Consider the following 20,659-nt stretch of genomic DNA (forward strand, 5'->3'; position numbering starts at 1 on the left):
CCCTGCTTTTTCCTGCGTCTGTAACTTCTTAAGCCAGGCATGTTAAAGGGTACGACCTCGTCCCCATTTACAAGAGTATCCTGTTACAGCCTCCCTTCTAGATGATCGCTATATAGCACACATACAAAGACCTCCCAGTCTGACACATCTCCAAGAAAAACAAACGCCTTTTTACTCTCCACCCCAAACTGTGGCCATATTGATTCTTAGATTACGATCAGATAAACAGAAATACCATCAAGCGAAGCACACATTATGTACAGCTACTCTGAGAATGGTGTTAGCATCTGGCTTTCCACTGCTGCCCTGGGCAGGAGATGGCAGAGCTGTCTGTGTCAATAATGTTTCCAGAGGCGTCAATAAATTAGAAACACAGGGACAACAAGTCCTCAGTCAGAACTCAGTGGGACATACTCTGCCATGCTGTTTGTCATCATACATGCAGTTCGTTGCTTCTAATTTGGAGGCAGCTTCAGGCGTCTCTGAATCATGTGAAAATGCAAGTCTGTGTGTGTGTGTGTGTGTGTGTGTGTGTGTGTGAACCAGTTTGTAGTTCAGGATGGAGGAAGAGGAACTCAGCAAACAGGAAATAACTAGTTCATGAATTTCTTTTTTTTTTTTAAAGAGCAATTAGGTTTTCTCCTGGGAGGCCATTTCTATTGTACATTAATGTGTTTATATACTGTAGAGCAAATCCCAGTGGGTTGTAGACTGAAATAAATATGTTTGAAATGACATAATATAAACTAATTCAAATTTTATATTATATAAGAGTGAACAAATAAATGAAAAATACCAATCTCTTTGAAACTGCAGTTTCCGCATTCCATTTCCATTTCTTGTAAGTACATTACGTATATGAATCCTTAACTTAAAGAACCCCTACGATTCTTAATTTTCTGACCTCCATTGGTTTAATATCTTGCCTTCCTGCAGTGATGTAGAAGTGTACCCCAGGGTGCAACAGTACACTGTGACATCACTGTCACAGGGCGTGGTTACAGATGCAACGTAGCACATATCGGGCCACACCCAACCATAAATCACATCTATCAGCGATGCTGGGTGTGGTCACATATAACACAGGACTGAAACGTTCAACTGCAGAGGGTCAGTCAAACACTGATTTTCAGCCTGATGCTAGGTTACACACTAATCATTTTTTAAAATTTTATTTAATCTTTTATATGATATTACAAGGCAGTGGTAAACTTTCAGAATGTACAAAGCTATTTGAGAATCACCCAAGCTTTTACATACACAGCCGCCATGAAACCCAGATGCAGATGCTCTTCCCTTTTTCAGCAGCTGTCTCTCTCTCTCTGCAGGAAGGATGACATGTTTGGTCTGCTCCCAGTGGAGCCAAAACAATTGGCCAGACATGACAGCTTAAAAAGGTGCACCTCGGGTCATAACAATACAACACTTTTATTGTGAATATATTGGATTTGCACAATAATTAACACCATATTATAAACATTTTTCTTTTCCTTCATTTTCTCTTTTATACAGTAAATAGTATTAGTGTACAAATGTATACAAAATTTATTCAGGCTAGTCAAGTTCCACAAAAGAGTAATTCATGTACAGTATTAAAGCACAATCAGATATCGGAGGTACACGCACATGCCTGCACATAGACACGGGACCCCCTGGGGTAAAACACAAGTTAACACGCGACTTTGATAGACAGGCATAACCTGACCACTCAATACCAACAGGTCACCATGAAGGTGAAGTGGAGAGAACTCAACTTTAATGGGTAAAATAGCCAAAAAAAAAAAAAAAAACTAAAACACTTATGTGTGATCTTTATGAATCGTGGTAAAGTAAGGCTATGTAAAATTACTACTGGTAGTAATGTAGAGTTCTCTCAGTTCTCCCCAGCTCGCCCTAATGCTGACCATGGGCATAGACAGGCATTCAAACACAGAACAAGCTCATCCCATGACATTGCAGCGTTTTCGACACTGAGCCTTCAGTGTCTGCTTCACAGCACTTATAGAGCAACACAAAGAGGAAACAAGCATAAGGAAGAGAACAGCAAGGAGAAGAAAACAAAGAAACAGTTATTTTGATATGCTGATCTCATTCACAAGTCATCTTGGCTCCTGAGTCTGGTGATCCAGAAAGGGAACAGAAACAGGACTAATAAAGAGAGGTGTTTGGAACACAAGCTCCAGCCTGGTTTAGCTTTGATTTGACCGTGGAGGAAAAAAATGATGTTCCTCTTCCATAATCAAAATCATTGGTTGTTTCTACTGTTTTCTGGGCCACGTAAATTAGAGTAACTGCAGCAGATTTGGCCCAATTCACAACAACACTGTATTACTTCAGGGGCTACCCTCTCTGCTATGTTGCAGCAAGCATTAGCATAGAAGCGTACATGGGAAGAATACAACTCTGATGCATTGCTTCATTCAAATAACAGACTGTTTGAACTACTATTTAGGCACTGGGAATTTGATGCATCAAATTGAAGACAACCAAAGCTGTCAGACCAAGAACAAACATATGTGAAATTGTAATATCCTAATAGATTTTGATTCACATGGGTGCTCTCTGACCTCACTTATTTCTCAGTGAGGTATCTAAGGCATCTCTCTATCTAGCTAACATTGTAACTTGAATACTGATGTACACCCACATCTTAGGAATCTCTTAAAATAAACTAGCCAGCAGATTCTCTGTAGTAGGTTTGTGTGTGTCTGTGGTCCTTGGTACTGTGTGGAGCTTTGGTGTCAGAGTATTGGTGTTGTCTTTAGCTCTGTACTGAGCACATGCTGCTACAATACAACACCTAGCTAGTCACGAAATGCTTGTTAATTTTGAGTACAAAAAAAAGGTTGAAATAGATAAATAGATAGGTACAGTACATTTCAGAAACACTCAAACAAAAGGGATATTCTTCATACTGTAGTTGCACAGGTTGTCGAAATAAACAATCATTACAGCATAATGATTCATACACAATAAATCTAATAAGCAACAAACAATACTGACAACTACACAAATCAACGCTGTCAGTGAACATACAGTCTTTGAATGGTATTTTGTTGGCATAGTGGGACAACTCTCCACCCTCCGCTAAATAAATCAGAGAAACAAATGAGGCAGAATTAAAGGGTTTGGTTAGCTCTTACTCTTGCACCATAGGAGAGTATTAAGGAATATATCATGGAAATGAGTACAGCTGAGCACAGTAAATGTGTCTCTATTTTTGAAAATGACAAGGAGGAAATGAATGAGCACCCTTTGGCATTGGAAAATGGAAATGCTGATACGGGTCATTCAAAAAAAAAGAAAAAAGAAAAAAAAGGAAAGTCTTGTTGCAAATATTCTGCATACTTCCTGGATGGCATAACTGGAGTGTCTTCTGGCCTCTTGTGAAATGAGATGATGCTCAGTGTGTAAATGTATGAATGTGCGTGTGTATGTATGTGTGTGTGCAGGGGTCATGAGTGTTGTAAAGATGTGATGAGCCACAGCAGCAGCAGTTGGAGCCCGAGCACTGGCCAAAGACATGGGCTTAGGCTGGTCCCTCCTCCACAATCAGAATCATCTTCCTGTTGGACAAATCGGTTGTCAATAAATTACAAACATGAACAATTTTCTTCTACATCAATACTTCTGCTACTAACAATGAGCAATTCAAGATCATTTTATATCTTATCCTTTTGTATCCTATCATATCTACCTACTGTATCGTACTGTATGATACACATAAGTCTGCCTGTCACATTAATGGCATAGTTCAACATTTTAGGAAAAGTTGAATCCAGAATTTTTTTGCTTAGTTTAGCACAGAGACTGGAAACTGTGTGTGTGTATGCACATGCACCTGGATATGGAGTGTGAGGCTTTTTTTTTTTTTTTTTTTTTGATGGGTGTATTCAGGATATCCGTGCATGCCAAAGGCCTACGAGAAAGAGGTGGTGGGAGGCTTCTGTACTCAAAGGGCAAGAAAGCCATGTGAAGCTTCCTCTGTTTACTCCAGTGACAAAATGGACTGGCCTGGACACAAACTGTCTTCCTTTGAGGAGCTGAGCCAAAAGTAATGGGACAGATGGATAGAGAAAAAGGGACACAGCCTACTTTTACTCTGTTCATCCACTTCCTCAGCCATTCCTACCCTTTCCTTTGCTTCCTACCACAGCCTCTCCACAGTATAAACACACAGGAACATGAATTAGTGGCCTGTTGTGTGTGTGATCTACGCCTTCGCAACACAATGAAAGGCTCAGTTCACAAAGATATGGGAAATATTTTTTCAAAATATTTAGACGTCTTATAAACTGTTCAGAGTTGGGTGGTGATGCAATGATCTCACATGATTTATCCACCTTGCTCCTTTGTTTTACTTGTTTAGTTCCCTTTAGCTACAGGAATTTCCATTACATGTTTCAAGGGAATGCACCTAAGTGCATTTGTTTCTGAATCAGGTCTTAATACTGCATTTTAATCCCAGAAACTCTGAAGTGCTTCCCTGTTTAAGGGAATCCAAATGTGCTTTCATAGTTCTGAACTAAGTTTGTTTGACAGCATTAGGAGAGGTAAATAAAATGGTGATAGCTGCAGATATATTTATACATAGCTGTGTACTGCCATTATCGAGTGGTGGTGGTGTGGTGCTATTATATCGAAATGATTTAACACGTTTAACAGCCAAGATTGAATCTGCTCTCCATCTGTTGGGGTAAAAAAATAACCGGGAAAAAAACAAAAAAACAACAACATGCCAGTAAAATAAAAGATGTAGCATTCTGTTAGGGACATGAGCATGCAACAAATAAATAAATCCCATCTATTTGTTATTAGGTTACTGTGTTATTTACTTATCATAGTAGGCCATTTCCTCCTCAAATTAATCTCATGTGTATGAAAAAGTCCAAAATGGTAAATGCCACATAAAATATATAAACAAATGTAAGTAATCTGTAAATGTAAATAAATATCTGTGTTTGTGAGAAAGTTACTTAAGACTCCATGTTGCTTGATTAAATGGGTAATGACCTAGATATTACCCAGCAAACATTACATAAGAAATATGAATAAATAAATATTAAGTTCACATGACATCAAACCAGCTATGAGGATTGACTTGTCCCTGTGCTGCCTGATTTACCCTTGCCAAGCACATCGTAATAGCTCAGGAAGAGCTGAGATCAAAGGGGTTAGTGTCAGGGCAGTTGGTAGTGAAGCTTACATAGAGACCAACCCTGAACTCAGCAGCAGAAACAAGGAGAGTGTTGAGGGGCTCAGTGTAGAACCTCTGCTGACTGGGCACAAGGGCTTATCCTTCCAGATAAGAGCAGCAGCCATCGGGAATCATAAAACAAGAATGACAGACGATGAGTGAAAAAAATCATATAAAGCAAGAGAAATGAAAACAAAGTAGTGATAATTGCATGCAAATTTCATAAAGCAAAAAAAAAAAAACTGTTACAGTACATAAATTAAATGAATAAATCAAGTATGGATCAGAGTGGAAGAGCAGGCGGCCAACAGTGCTTTGACTCTATGCAGAAAGCCCAATGCTGATGAAAACCAGACAGAAATTGACAGAGGCCAACTGCAAAGCCTCACTAATAGAGCTGTTTCCAGCAATATTCTCTGCACGAAGGCACATGTGTGGTTGTTTCTTACGTTTTCATTGTTGTCAAAACAAACGTCCGGCCCTTTGCGGTATCTGGGGTTCTGAGCCAGCTCGCATGGATCTGGACCTTCAGCTGAACACACACACACTCAGGAAAAATGAACTACTATGTACCATCAGCAGTGCACATTTAACACTTTTAGCAATAACAGCGAAATGATGTGCTGACTCTTAATTTCCCTGCCAGAAAGGCTTATGCGGTTCCAACTCATCAGCCTTGGCTAGAGACACCCTGATTTATTTTTTCCATCTATTTGCTGATCTTCTGTTAACATATAAGAGAGATTAAATTATAAAAAAAAGGAGTAGAAAGGCAGTCAGAAATCCTTATAAGTGCTCCTTTTGCTTTTTGGTCAAGCAGTATATATCTTTATATCTTTAAGCTATGTTGTGTGTATGTGTATATACATCTAGTGTGCTACAGCAGCATGTGCATGTATTGTGTGTGTGTCAGTGTGTGCGTGTGTTGAGTGCTGTCATTATTAGCAACTGGAGGCCCCTGTTGTGACCCCATGGCGACCTCTGATGATGACACCTTTACTGTTACACCAGCAGGAAGCTACATTCAAGACACATCTGTAAACCAGATATCCTGAACATACATATATATATGTATATATATACACACACGCACAAACACACACACAGACACACATATTGTACATACACACAAACACACCCCTGCTCTTAACCTTAATTCAACCTGATGGCAGCATGCAGCCCAGATGAATTTAAACAAAGAAATCTAATCTGGGGGTAACTTGAGACTGGCTTTCATATGCCGTGCATCTGGTTTACTGTTCACCCGTGAACATTCAGGAGGGACCTACTGCAAACTCCTTAGGTGTGTGTCCTTGTATTGAGAGTTTAAAGCTCCGCTGTCATACGGGTGATGGATGGAGGGCTGGAGAGTAGAAAGAGGAAGTGTAACTCTGTGTTCGATTTTTACGAGTTGAGCGAAAGGATACAGGGTTGTTCAGCCTGTCGTAGCGGTCTGGGGTCACACGACAAACATGTTGCCTTGGCATCAGTGATCAGGAACACCAGGTTGGTGTTTGGCAGCTTCTCAGCACGGTACATCCTAGAGAGCCACATACATACAGTATGTATATGTAAACATATATACAGTCTGTGTCCATACAGTGATATGCCTATGCTGTAAGGATATCATGTAGCTCCAGTAGACATGCAATAATAAATCCTCTACAGTAGACTGCATTTACATACAGAGTAATAAGTACACCACATGCACATGGAGGTATGTGTGTCACATTTATACACGTTCATACCTCTTCCCTCCTCCTGGGATTGGCTTTTTATGGTAGTCATGAAAGTTTCTGTGTCTGCAGTCGTTAACATTGGGGAGTAAAGCACCAGACACGTGGGACTCATAATACCCAGTAATTATAGCCATATTTAACCCCCTTAGACAGCCCAAATTGACACAAGAGGAGGTTAGAGCAAAGTAAATGTGCAGTGGTCCGTGAATGTGTGTATTTGTGAGTTTGAACTACAGCCAGAGAGAGAAGGAAGAAAAACAGATAAAAGAGCTTTTGTGCGTCCTTCTGCAGTTCCGGTCACTGACAGATCAAGGTAATCTGTGTCTGATCAGAACTCATCAGAAAACAGCTGCCTGAAATCAGGCTGGAAAACAGAGGAGGCCAGGAAACTAACACTATTCTGGAGCCATCCCCACAGACCATTAAACAGAAGGATGTCCAGGAAGAAGATACAGTAAGAGGTGGAAAATCTTTAATAACACAGCCCATTTACGAATACAAAGGGATAAAACCACTGGAATGGGAGCTTATAATGTACTGATTTATACACATACACTCACCTGAAGAAACATGCACATACCTGGAACAATTTCCACAATCCAGGACACCCGAGTAGGATCTTTCGTCGTTGTCAAAGAAGTACTGAGTCTGCTCTGTGATACAGCTCTCCTTAAACATTGCATCTGGAATGTCTTCATCTGCTGGGTCCACTAAAAAAAAAATGAGATAGGTTTAATAAAGAGAAATATAGCAAAGAATAAGTGAGAACGTGGTAGGATTTTAATTTATCAAACCGGGAAATAGGTAGCCAAATACTATTTTCTTATCTCAATAAGGCTGACAGTTACATTTTACACAGTCACAGCTTTGATTGCTCACCTGCCTCTAGAAGACTGGGGAACATGAGACCAAAGAAGAGCTGCTGGAGTATTGACCTAAGCACAGAGGATGAAAAACAAGAACCCAAAATGAGTCATTTATGAGCCAGTAAGCCATCTTTAACTCATTTACACTGAGCAACCGAACACTGATTAATAATAGCGATGCATCTTTCAAAGGTCATTGCTAATGTTAATGTCAAGGGAAAGTGTCAGTCATTCTTTTCTAAAAGCTGGTTTTGTTGTAGTCGGACAGTCATACAGGTAGTGATGCAGTATAATGTTGTGTAACTGCCCTTGTCCTACGCTGACCCGGGCCAGCTTCATCCCTCAACAACATGCAAGCCCACTCCCATACAAACTCCTACCCTAAAGTACAAATGTTACTCCCACTCTAAAACACACACACAAATGCCAAAAACTGAAAGAAACAAAACGCAGAAACACCAAAGCACAAGTTGTACACTCACCAGGCAGCACTGGAAGCCCACCAGCCAATACTGAGCAAGTCTGCAATGGTAGGCTGGAGAGGGACAGGAAAAGAAAGTCAGGTAGAGTAAATTCCAAAATAAAGCATGTAGGAAAAAATCAATTCAGTCATGAATCATGATTTTTTTTTCATTTGGCCATTTTATGTTCCAATAATGAATCCAGAAATCCAAAACATATGTAACATACAATCACAATGTTACAAACTAAAAGACTCGAGAATTAATATAGTTTTGGATCAATAATTTTTTTGCCGTACGAGTAAGTAGCATAAAGGCTGGGTGTACTCTCAATGCATAAATGTGTAAACAGTAATAATCTGAAAGAGGGGGCGTGACTATTGTTTGACAGCTTATGTGATTGAGTATCTAACCACATAGACGGAGCGGGGTCCTGCTGCAGCCTTGCTGTCTTTCTCTGGGTCGCAGACAGACTGGTAGTCATAGGTCTTGTTAAAGGAGTACAGGGAGGTGTTGACCAGGTTGATCATCAGCACCGGATCCACCTCGCCAAAGAACTGACCTATCTGGATGAGTTCACACATGCACAAATGACAAAACCAGTCATTAAAGGCAATGTAAGAGTCAGCTTGTACAATAAGGAAAAAAAAAACAGCTGTGTACTATTTACTCTGACAGGGTTTCATAGTCTTAGTCATTCATCATTGCATGGAGAAAATTAGCATTTACAAGCCAATGAGGATGAGCCCATTCAGTTGTTTTCAGCAGCAAGTCATGCTTATGTCATGGAGTCTGTCACTGCCATGCCCTCTCACTGCCCGATCGAGCAGCTTAAGTGGAAAGTGGCGGTGTGCTCCAGTGCCACCTGTTACATGTGTTGATGTTGTGTTGCTGTCAGTGTCACAGCAGGTTTTGTGCAACAGTTCGCTGAACCACGACACCAGTTTAAAGGTGAAGGCCAACATAGCAAAATCCTATGCTGACAGTCAGAACAGGTCACTTTTTAGTTTCACAAGCAGCTGAAGACCAGGTGGATGAGCAATCTGGCGTTTATGGCAGCTTTTATTCGGATGAATTAGCTCATTCTGACTGGCTGAGCATGTAAAGTGTATGAAATTGTCTGATAGGCTGATATGTAGAGGAGCGGCTAAGCTTGTTTGCAACCAGCACAAAAGCAGCCAGAGATTTTTTCACAGTCCCAACGGACACCAAATGCATCCCAAGATGTGAAAACAGGAGAGAAGGGTGCTTATTCAAAAGCCTGAAGAACATAAACTGTATGCCAGACACGGTGATGGGTCGAATGGATCAAAGACAGCAGATGTCCTGTCTTGACTGACATGAAATGTTGCAAAATCCGCGGTGTATCCTACCACTGACACACAGGGGCCCATAGCAGCCTGAGAGAGTGGAGTTAACACAGCTGAGCTGACTTCATAGATACACAGGGGACTCACTTCACTACAGCTTCCATGACTGACTAAGACCCGTCAGAACCTTCCCTTTGATCCTCCTCCAGTGGCTAGTGCATTACTTTACCCGAGAAATGGATGTACTGCTGTCCTACAGGAGCTTTCAAACAGTTCTGAGCTAACAGGCCATTCCCATAACTTAGCTGAGTCCTAAGCCCTTTATTTGACCTCTATATGAGATGGATGGATTCCTGTGACAAAGGTAAAAGAAGCCAGAGGTAGAGAAAAAAAAAAAAAGAAACAGGACTTTTGACTGACTTTGTGACACTCTATGTTTTATTGTCTGATGATTTACCCATTACTGATCATTTAGAGAAAGACAACAGATAAGTCGTTCATACATGGCTATGATAAAGTAAAGAGAAAGGTTGATGGTAGCTCACCAGGGTGATGTATTCATCCTGATTAGACATGAGAAGAAATCCTCCATCATCCAGGATCACACAGTCAACATGCTGCAGGGTAAAAAGTTAAACAGTTTAAAAATGCAATAAATCCAAGTTGTAATCATGTGGAAGTTGAAATTCATCTGTCAGTATTGTAAAAAGAGATAATAATCAAGTTTAAATACATAATTACATTGTAGGCAAAGGTCTTATCATAATGGTTTTCTCTTGTATGGTAATGTAAGAGTCCTAATCAAGGCTGTTACCATAGCCACAGTAAGGGCAAGCACTCTTAGAGAAGATGATAATATGTTTAAAGCAAGAAGAAAAAAAACCTTAGATTCAATAAACTGTATTTCTGTACCTTGTCATTCCTCAGACAGCCACAAATCTCATCTTTGCACTAAAAGGTAAAAAGTGAGAAAAGCAAGCCAAAGAAGAAATTAATACTTTACACTAACAGCAGAAGGTGCATACAATACAAATAAACTTTATTAACACAACTTACATTCAGTTTCAGCGTAGCATTCATGAAAATGTTCATCCAGAAGGAGACATTGAGTTTCACTCCCACCACTACAGAGCAAGCCGCAAAACAGACAGAGGTACAACTTTAATGAATAGCTATTGAGTCTTTTCATTTGTGTTGCATCACAAGACGCAATCAATCTGGTATTAGCGAGACTGACCTGCGGGTTTGAGTGTGACTTTGTCAATGGTGAGGTCCACTGCTTTGCTCACTAGGATACCTGACTCAGAAACAGACTCCCTGCTCTCAGCTGCAATCGAGAAGGGATACATAAGGGAAGAGAAACAGTAATCATGGCAGTTGTGCTGGAATCATGTTAAGTACATGGAGAGAATGTGAACTACAGCTTAAACGAGAATAATCGTCTGTCCATTGTGGGGAATTCCACACATTTTTAGCTGCTTGTAATTTATGCCAGTGGAGTGGAGTCCGCTGGGCCGGAACATGTGTTAATCCAGTCAAGTGTAGCTATAAGAACGGCTACATTACACTGACATTTGCCTGTCCTGGTGTGTGTTAGAGAGATCAGTGGAGATAACAGGAAGTATACAGGGCAGGAGGGAGGGAGGGAGGGGATGAGTGCTGAAAGACACAGCAGGAAGAGGAGAAGGATAAAGAGAGTGATATCAGAGGCCTGAGAGTGTGATCTTTGCCAGTAAGGTTGGGATGACGTCCAAAGGCAGAGAGGAGGATAGGCTCAGTGCCAGACCACACTGAAGATCCTCGCGCACAGAAAAGTGTGCACGCATACACATATCTGACCCTTCAAAAGAAAAGAAAAGAAAAAAAAAACTTACTGTTGAAAGATGGAGCTGTGAAAATATAAATTTCATTGTCCAGGGTCCTCTTGTAGAAGCTGGACTCGTATGTCTCAGGATTCTCAGTCCACTCTTCCCCAGCACTGAACACATTAACACGGTCACGTAATGTTATATAGGGACAATTATAGGCATAAAACACAGAGTGAGTCTGTTTGATCTATCTGAACAATTTATATTTTAATCTGTAGCCAAATGTTAGTCATCGAAATAAGAGTCACACCCAGTGCTGCTGATATACGACGAGGGTATGATCCAGTAAAAGCAATAACTGATTGTATTTCATGTTTTATAGTCAGGAGGAATATACATTCATCTTCTTTTGGAATGTTATATTCTTACAAGGTGGAACCCCCAGTTGTAGTTCAGACAAAAGTAGCAGCAAGGAAAATGAGCCGCATTTGGCTGCTGGGTCTGTGGATTTGACCCATGTCCTGTATTGGGTCTGGCAAGCTCTGGGAGTTCAGCTGAAAGTGTCTAATCCTCTATGTTCTGGAAAATAACCCAGTGGAGCAGGTGAGTAAAGCAGCCAAAAGCGCCGAACCTGCGAGTATTACAGTCTGTATCCATTTTCATCTCACACGTTTACACTACCAGATATTTGGGCAAAGTTTGCTGTGCCTTTTTACAATGCAAGAGCTAATGCTAGGAGTGAAAACTGAGAGAGGAGAGAAGAATGAGGGGAGAGTACCTTCTTGGGTAGACTCTTGTGATTCCTCCATCTGTGGCTACAAACCTGGCTACTATCCCGTCACTGAGAACATGGAAAACAACGGCCAGTCAAACATCAAAGTCGATCACACTGACAATTATTGGAAAAAGTGTTTGTGAACTGCGAGGCCAAGCTGCAGACACGACACAAATTGTTTTATGCACAGAGTCACTTGTCTCTGCGTGTCCTAATGTTAAACAGATACCCCACAGTGTGTGTGTGTGTATGTGTGTGTGTGTTCACATCATTTCAGAGTGGGCATGCCATGAAAAGAAACACACTGATGTAATTATTTTATTCGCAAAACTGCATGTCTTGGCAACGCTGACAGTGGTTGGGTGTGATATGCATTTTGCGCTTTGCTTTCATCATGTTTCACTAGTTAGACGTGATCGATTCACCCGGAGTAGAAAAGAAAGAAAGAAAGAAAGAAAGAAAACTCCGGCTCAGTCAGTAAATTGTGCATGAAATAAGCATCAGCTATGGTAGTGCAAGTACCGTTAAATACTACGAAGTAAAGAAGAAGGTTTATGTCTTTGCATTGCTTAAGGCAGAGAAGAGCAGAAAGGTCTGGCACTCACACTGTCTGCTCATTCCATAGTTTAACCAGTTCAGCTGTCAGACCTGCATCCAGGATCAGTCGACTCACAAGGGACACGTTACCTTAAAGACGAGATAGATTTTAAATATTGCAGACATTACACCACCACAATAACAGTTCTTTATAGGGAGATATGGTAATGGAAGCAATGGCAGCCTTTTTGTTTGCAAACAAAAGTTTTGCTTTTGGCTTGTACAAGAATTAGTGCCACTGAGCAGTGAACTTAGCCCGGCATTTCTGCAGTAAATCTGTTCACTGGCAGTGAACAGTAGGGACACTGGGAAGAATAGTGATTAAGTGTACGAAGGTGGAAGTCAGGGGCTGAAAAAGAGCAGGTGTGTTCAGCCAAATCCTCTCCCTGGATAAATGAGGGGGAAAAAAATTGATCTCATGGCACTTGTCAGGAAATCATCCAGCGGGGAGACATGTTTTTGTAGGTCCTCTCTGAGTGACCATTAGACATTCAGACAGCAGGAAGTACTATGTGAGGGATTGGCTGTTGTATCTTTAGGAGGGAAGTGATGCCAAGGTATTGAGTTTAAATCCCGCTGTCAAGAAGAAGTCCCTTTTCAAAAAGGAATCATTTTGTTCAAAGTTTCAACACAACATCTCTTGAGTTTTCTTATAAATCATGTCCATAACTTTTTCACAAAGACTCCACACACTGCGCAAACAGCAGCAAGGAAAGCATTATTGCCTAAGTGTATGACGTGACCTTGGGTTAAAATGGATCAAGGATACCTAGATCCATTAGCTGGATGATGGTGGTAAACCATACTACGGGTGAGATCCATTAGATGATGACAAATCAAACAATGTGAGTCATTGTGCAGCATGACGGCATCAGGCTTCTAGGAAACTCAGTCGGTCTGGCTGATGTCACCGTGCTTAGACCGTACTCATCTAATGACCAAAGTCATGCTCCGACCTTCAGATGCTGACCATCGTGAGATCAGATTAGAACATTTCACCACGACTAACAATAAAACATAACGTGCCCTTGAATTGCCCCCCCCCCCCCCCCCCCCCCGTGGACAAATAATCAATTGATTGATTGATTGACTGTTGTTTCTGCATACATCAGAATGCAACATACTTAATATTGAATCGTGTGAAATAGTGCGCGTCAGTGGCATCATAATAGTCATATGAACACAAACAGTGCAGACAACAGACATCACAAACTCATGCAAATGTGTCGAGTGGAAAAGATGCATGACTCACATGCATCTGGAGTGTTCCTATCAATGTACTGGTTGAAGTCGAGGAGAAACTGGGTGTTGTTGAGTGACAACTTCAGCTCTTTGCAGTACTCCCTGAGGAAACATTGTTGATCAGTTTCAGTCTGGGCCCCTTGTTTGCTGCTGTATAGTGAAAGTTGGCTGTACGGTAGCGTAGGGATCACTCACCTTGGAGCGATGTAGGTGTAACCAAACTCGTCAAACCTTTCCAGCTGTATGGTCTCCATAGCTTTTGAAAACACAGAAGAACTTGGTTCAGGCTCATTATTGACAAAATTGTGACATATCTCTTTATATATTATCACAGTAGGTAGATCAAGTGCAATTAAGCATGATTTCTATTCACAAAATGATGAAAATACAGTTATTCATGCTGTGGAATGACTTAATGAATCCAGATACTCTTGACAATTGGGTGGCCATATAAGATTTGAAGAAATGCTCGTGGGTGAGACAGTAGTATGCATACTCTAGCTAAAAGGCCCCCACAAATATGCATACACACAGACACGCACAGACACATAAAATATAGAACAGATATGGATTGGATTAATATGGTGATGGATTAACGTAGAGAGTGTGGATGGAGGTGCAGTGGGGAGGCACGAGAGAATAACTGACTGAGAAATACTTGCCTCCTTGCCCTGTTGTGACCCCAGGGAGAGAGAGAGATGAGGGGAGGAGAAAGTAGGGAAGACAAAGGGTGATAAAAATTCATTCATCATCTGACAAATGATGTCATACCTTGGAAAATGTGCTGAAATTTCTGAATATTTCCCACAGCAGGTAATAAGATACTATTCTGCAGTGAAGTCACAGTAGAGCTAATAGACAGACTTTAAATATAAGGAAAGATGCAGTCCATTTTCTAGAAACACAGAACATGAAATGAGGACTATAGGCATAGGCATGCAAGCAAACAACATGTAAACATACAGTAGTAATAAAGAAACGTCCTTCCACTCTATGCGTTGTCTGCCCTGGCTCTGGATCTCATTTGCAATACTGTCTGGTAATTCTTATCTCATAAATGACATGACAGGCATCAATGGCCATCATTCACTGGTCTCTTAAAATGAGGACGTTTTAGACATTGCCTTTAAAATATATTGAGTCGTGTTGTGCAGTCTGCGAAAACAATTACAGAGCACCGAGTTTCCTCGGGGTCATGGAAATCTGGTGCAGGATGAAACAATGTCCTTCACATAAAACGTAACAGGCAGATTCATTGTCCTTCTGTCACTATAGACTAGGCAGGGTGTCTCTATGTCCCAATTGCTTTCCACATCATACACTTTTTCTCTAATTTCTTGCTCTTTACTTCTCTGTCACCATCTCTTCAACCCCAGTATTAGGTCATTTATTCATCAAATACAGTATACTTGCTATATGAATGGAAAAATCTGAGTTCATCCATCACACCCTTGGCTGGGGAAACTCCCTAATGTATTAGAAGGACAGGTGGCTGCAGGAACCACCTACTACAGGAAAGTGGTAAGATGGATCGAGGTATTGGTGGTCTGGCTCCAGTGTGAAACTCTATATGGCTGTACAGAGAACTTTAGAGTCCCAAACTCCCTATCGGAGTAGTCTGCGGCAGCAAGGCATGGTGTGTTACTTTCTTTAACAGGCCTGTAAACGTTCTGACAGCCTTTATGGCACAGTGACAGACTCGTTACGGCAGAGAGGGAGTGATACAGAGGCCGAAACACTCAAAATCTCATCTGTTGGAATAACTGCGCCATTAGCAGTTTATGCTTTGTGGCGTCACATCAAAGTTATGAAAAATCCTCTAAAGCCAGATGGTAATGTGCTGAATCGTGTGTTTTCCTACTAATTACATCCCTTGATCAAAGACAGCATCCATCCATACTTCTATAAAGTCATCATTAGTATTCGTACTCCACAGTCCTGCATTCACCCATTCATCTATTCATCTATCCGTCCGTTATACTAAACACTGTGTGAAATATAACTATGCACATGTAAAGAACAAACATGCTTAGACAGTCGTTGAGCATCACATGAGTAAGAAGAAGCCAGAGGACACAGAATAGTGAGTACTTGCCCCAGGTAGAAGCTGTGAAATTCCAGCATAGAAGCAGGACAGGAGGGAAATAAGTTGCATCAGAAAATGCAAAGAATTGTATGAAGATTCACAGTTGCATGTTCCTCACAGAATGGATTCATTTTAATGAGTTCTGTGCTTGTGATTTATAAGAAGATTATTAGTTGTGTTCTGAGCTGTTAGGAGAAGCAGACCAGAGTGTATCGCACAGTGAGACAGCCTTGAGAGCACAAACAGCAAAAAAAAACAATGAGCTGAAGAAAGGGAAAAAAGAGGGAGGGGAGAGGGATGGTAGGAGGACTAAAGACAACGAGGTGAGGACAGGTTTACAGAATAGATAGAAAGAGAGAAAAACAGAGGGACAGACACAGGAAAAACTTTAGCCTGTCTACTTTGGGTAGCCTGTGACTCCGTCAAAAATTTAGGCAAGAAAAGATGGACATAAGGACAGGGAAGTGTAGAGATAGAATTAGCCACTGAAACAGACTGAAAAGGGTAGAGTGTAGAAGAAAGGGAAAAAAAAAAGTTTGGTACTGTAGGAGAGGCGATAATGAGCAGGGAGAGGAGGTGAAGGAGGTTTCGTCTTCTCCTAAGCCAGAAGGAGGGCCAGACGAGGGGAGTAAAGAAGGAGAGAAGAGCAAAGTGTAGACAAGATCAAAAGAGCCAGTGCTTTGGGCTGGGTCTGGGAGAGGGAAAGCATGTGGTGAGTGTGTGTGGGAGTGCAGGGCGACTGACCAGTGGGTTACACTACAAAAGAAAAGCACCGCAGGGATCCGCTGATCTGTGCAGCAAATACAAAGGAGTGGTTGTGTTTCCAGCTAGGAGCGAGTAATACAAAGCGAGTGGAGATACTCAAGAGTACGAGCCAGAGAAAGTATGCATGGGAGCTGGTTGTGAGGCACCAGCAAAATTAGATGTGATTGACTTGTTTGTGCGCGGTTTATCGCGAGGGTGTATGCTATACTCACACATAGCTTGTTTCATGTCATCCCCCAGTTTAGCTTGAATGAAGTGTTCGCTGTATTTGGGCAGAACAAGAGCCAGGCTGCAGAAAACACAATCACAGTCAGAGTGATGAGGAGGATGATGATGATGGAATTTTATGACTCATTTGAGTAAACAGTTTGCTTTGGAAAACTCAAAGTCAGCTGATCCAATGGTCATTCAAAGTATTCAGCCTTTTCTAAAATGTTGTGTGGAACGCTTTCAAAAACTTTAGCTGCAAGTGATTATGGGAATTTTCTGTCAATCAAAACAAACAACAAGATACACAACTAATGTCCGTGAGTGAAATGCAAAAATAATCTCTTTAACAGTAAATGTATTTGCCATTAACTGAGCAGAGCCTGATGTTAAAAAACAAGAGAGTGACCCCTGTTGGCTTAAGTAGTGTCCTCCAACAACTGGAGCACTCTCAGTAGTTAGTGGCAGTGAATAGTGTTAAGTGATGTAGTGACAGTTTAATGAACCACCAAAAAAAAATATATTACAAAATTGCTGGGATGGCTGACTCACCTGTAATCTGTTGCATTGACTGGTGCCCATGTGTAGGTCCTGACTCCTCTGTCTATGTACCTCTGCCGGAGATAATGCACACAAGAACTGGCATTCAGAGCTGCTCTTTATTTTCAATAGTAAAAATACCTGCAAGTCAGATTTTCAGAATCTGTATAAAATCGTGATACAAATGAGATAATAATTTATAACAATTTTCAGCTCAATCAAAAAGTAGTTTAAATATTCTTGAGGGAAGTCTGGCACATAATCAGCACCTAATTTGTGTTTTCTCTCAGTGTTTCTCTTCCGTTTGTATTAGTGGATGGGTGTTCTGAACTATCCTCACTGTACGAGGAGCTTAATTACTACAAACAGCAGTGAACAACATTGTCTTGTACATGACAGCTTTAAATGTGGAGAAACATAAAAAAGCAAGTGGAAAGCATAAGGTTTACACCTTTTAGAATTTTCTTTTTTTGTAAAATGTATAGTATAATATTGAAATCACTATAAGAAGTGTCCCATTTTACCTCATACGGTGAACATAATGCTGCGTTGAACACATATTGTTATATATTTATGTCAGCTCCAGTTTGTTTTGATTTTACAACATCTGCAGCATTACTGCAGAATATGTAACTGCAGAGCAAAAGCAGGAGGCCTATTCAATAGGATCCAAACAACTCCCCCCAACATACTCCAGTGTAATATGTTAAACCATAAGTACTTTCTCTTACCTCATCCTGAGTTTTCACCAGAGTGTGAATAGTTCGTTCTCCTGTCTCACCATCGATCATCATTCTCCTGATCTACAGGGGGACACGAAGAAGCAGATCGTATAGATGCAGTTCCAGCGACACTGATTCACTGAGTATCAACTGATTTGAAAACATTCTGTATCATCATCTCATACTACAAGTTAGAGACACTAAGTAAATCACTGGTGAGGACTGATCATGATAACTTTATTAGGAGACACGAGACATCTGTACCTGGATACCTGCCTTATGTGTATCCTTGCTTGAATTTGTGTGTGTGTATGTGTGTGTGTGTGTGTATTGGTAGGGGGATTTCCATGTGTTTGCATACTCTACCTCCACTTTGATGTCATTCTCCAGCTCAGCATCCAGGAAGTCGAGGGTAACAGGTTCCTGGAATTTAGGATTCTGTGGAAAGGACGATATTTTGGTGTAAAGTGTGACACGATTTAAAAAATACAAACAAATCAAATGACATTTGACTTGGCTTGACTCATGTGAACACAACAAAGAAGAACCCATTACTTTAGGCTTATTCTGAGTTTAGCTGGAAGCAAAGTTTATTAATAACCCACATTCAGATCACTCTATCTGAAGCCTGCTGAGCTGATGCAGTAAAATATTATAAAATGCAGTGGACCATTTTACAGTTGTTATTCAGAGATGGGTTCTTATCATGGCAATCAGCCATAAAGACGAATATTCCTCTGCATCTCAGTACTTCCATTGCATAAAATAACATCTAGTGGACTTTAATTATTTGAGCCACAATGTTCTTTTGTATTCAGCTCAGGAGCAATGCCAGTCATTTTCCTTAACACATGAATCTAATCAAATTCAGGGTATAAAAAAATAGAGGGTACCATATGGCAGCGTTTTGACAACATATCTGTGACACCAGGCACAGCTGAATCAGATTTGATACAAAGTGACACTGGACCCTATTAATGTCCTCTCTTAAAAACCCTATACGTCTGAGTGGCTTTATGGTGGTATAAAATGGTAGCAGTAATCTAGTGCTTCTCTATAAAACAGCAGTACATGGAATCTGATAGTGCTCTGTCCCCCCACAGCGTTCTCGAAATGTGGGGTTGTGTGGCGAGAGCACACTTGTGTTGATACAGTGTTTTCTACATAGCCTCTTGTTTTTATGTTGACATAAGCAAGCAGTGACTCTAAAAATAAATGGCTATGCATTTCAGTTATAAAAGAAGCAATGGAATGGGGAATAAAGGTTTGCTGTTGTCACAACAAAGCTTTAAATGTTAAAATAAACTGTCACCAGATAAAGTGTGGATCAGTGCGTGGACAAAAAAAGCAATAAATGAAAGACTCAGTCAATTAAATGGCATGAGCTGAGTTCCTTACGTTTGATGGTAAGTGAAATCAAAATGGAGCAGCAAAGGAAGATGATGGAGATGAAGCATCTCAACATGAAAATGAGAAAAGAAAGAATAAAAGATCAAGAGGTACAACAGTGGGCGATACAGAATGAAACATCAAACATACACAAGAAAGACAGTACAGAATTTGAAAAGGACGAAAATGGGAACGCTAGATGGTGTGAAGAGCAAAGTGAAAAAGATCAAATAAGAAATAAGCAGTGAGAAAAGAAGAGCAACAAGATTAAAAAAAACACAAAGAGACAAAAAGTGAGAGAGAAAGCGAATACTGTATGTCAGCAAGAGATTTGTTGAGGTGAGCTGAGGTGTGAGATCAAAATAAGAACACTACTGCAACAGGGGAGATTTGTGTGATGAATATGAAATATGTACAAACATAATGGAATACAGAAAGAGTCACCGCTGAGAGAGGAGCCAGAAAGAGAGAGAAACACACAAGGGAAATGTTCAAAGGGCCCAAGGTCAACATCAGCATTCACACAATCTCCCATTTGGCTGATTCATTGAGACAAAGAGTGATTGACAGGGAGCATCCCCAAGACTTACACAAACACACACACACACACACACCGTATTGAGGGCTGGTGGGACGATATTAATAATAATAATAACAATAACAATAACAATGCTGTCTTGCTTGAGTGCAACATTGAACTGAGATAATTTGGATAATGCCTTTGTGTGCGTGTGTGTGTCTGTTATAGCACTAAGGTTGCTCTAAGCTGACATTGCCGTGCTTAAAGTCAAAGTATTTTACAATTTGTTTTATCCTAATAATTTAATGATGTAACCATTTAGTGTGATTACCCAAAAGTTCAGGTAAAATCAAATGTCTCAAAGACCTTTTGAGAATGATATTTAGGTCTGATCTGTGGAGGTGACTGACACATCACCTGGATTTGTCACTTACT

General features: G+C 40.7%; 1 protein-coding gene across 1 annotated transcript in view; it reads right to left on the reverse strand.

Annotated features, from left to right (window-relative positions):
* Positions 1-1,269: 1,269 nt before the first annotated feature.
* LOC121182264 (voltage-dependent calcium channel subunit alpha-2/delta-1) overlaps positions 1,270-20,659 on the reverse strand; it is a 55,488-nt gene continuing 36,098 nt past the window's right edge. The window contains exons 19-39 of the mRNA XM_041038683.1: positions 18,682-18,753; positions 18,325-18,396; positions 17,606-17,667; positions 17,059-17,135; positions 14,191-14,251; positions 14,006-14,097; positions 12,762-12,843; positions 12,160-12,222; positions 11,448-11,551; positions 10,811-10,900; positions 10,630-10,697; positions 10,486-10,524; positions 10,119-10,190; positions 8,677-8,829; positions 8,285-8,337; positions 7,816-7,871; positions 7,517-7,646; positions 6,625-6,737; positions 5,647-5,729; positions 5,219-5,298; positions 1,270-3,566 (exon numbers count right to left, since the gene is read on the reverse strand). Coding sequence (XP_040894617.1) covers positions 3,530-3,566; positions 5,219-5,298; positions 5,647-5,729; positions 6,625-6,737; positions 7,517-7,646; positions 7,816-7,871; positions 8,285-8,337; positions 8,677-8,829; positions 10,119-10,190; positions 10,486-10,524; positions 10,630-10,697; positions 10,811-10,900; positions 11,448-11,551; positions 12,160-12,222; positions 12,762-12,843; positions 14,006-14,097; positions 14,191-14,251; positions 17,059-17,135; positions 17,606-17,667; positions 18,325-18,396; positions 18,682-18,753 — 1,659 coding nt within the window. The 3' untranslated portion in view covers positions 1,270-3,529. The remainder of the gene's footprint in view (positions 3,567-5,218; positions 5,299-5,646; positions 5,730-6,624; positions 6,738-7,516; positions 7,647-7,815; positions 7,872-8,284; positions 8,338-8,676; positions 8,830-10,118; positions 10,191-10,485; positions 10,525-10,629; positions 10,698-10,810; positions 10,901-11,447; positions 11,552-12,159; positions 12,223-12,761; positions 12,844-14,005; positions 14,098-14,190; positions 14,252-17,058; positions 17,136-17,605; positions 17,668-18,324; positions 18,397-18,681; positions 18,754-20,659) is intronic.

Source organism: Toxotes jaculatrix, chromosome 5, assembly GCF_017976425.1.
Source record: "Toxotes jaculatrix isolate fToxJac2 chromosome 5, fToxJac2.pri, whole genome shotgun sequence".
In the NCBI taxonomy this organism is placed as follows: domain Eukaryota; kingdom Metazoa; phylum Chordata; class Actinopteri; family Toxotidae; genus Toxotes; species Toxotes jaculatrix.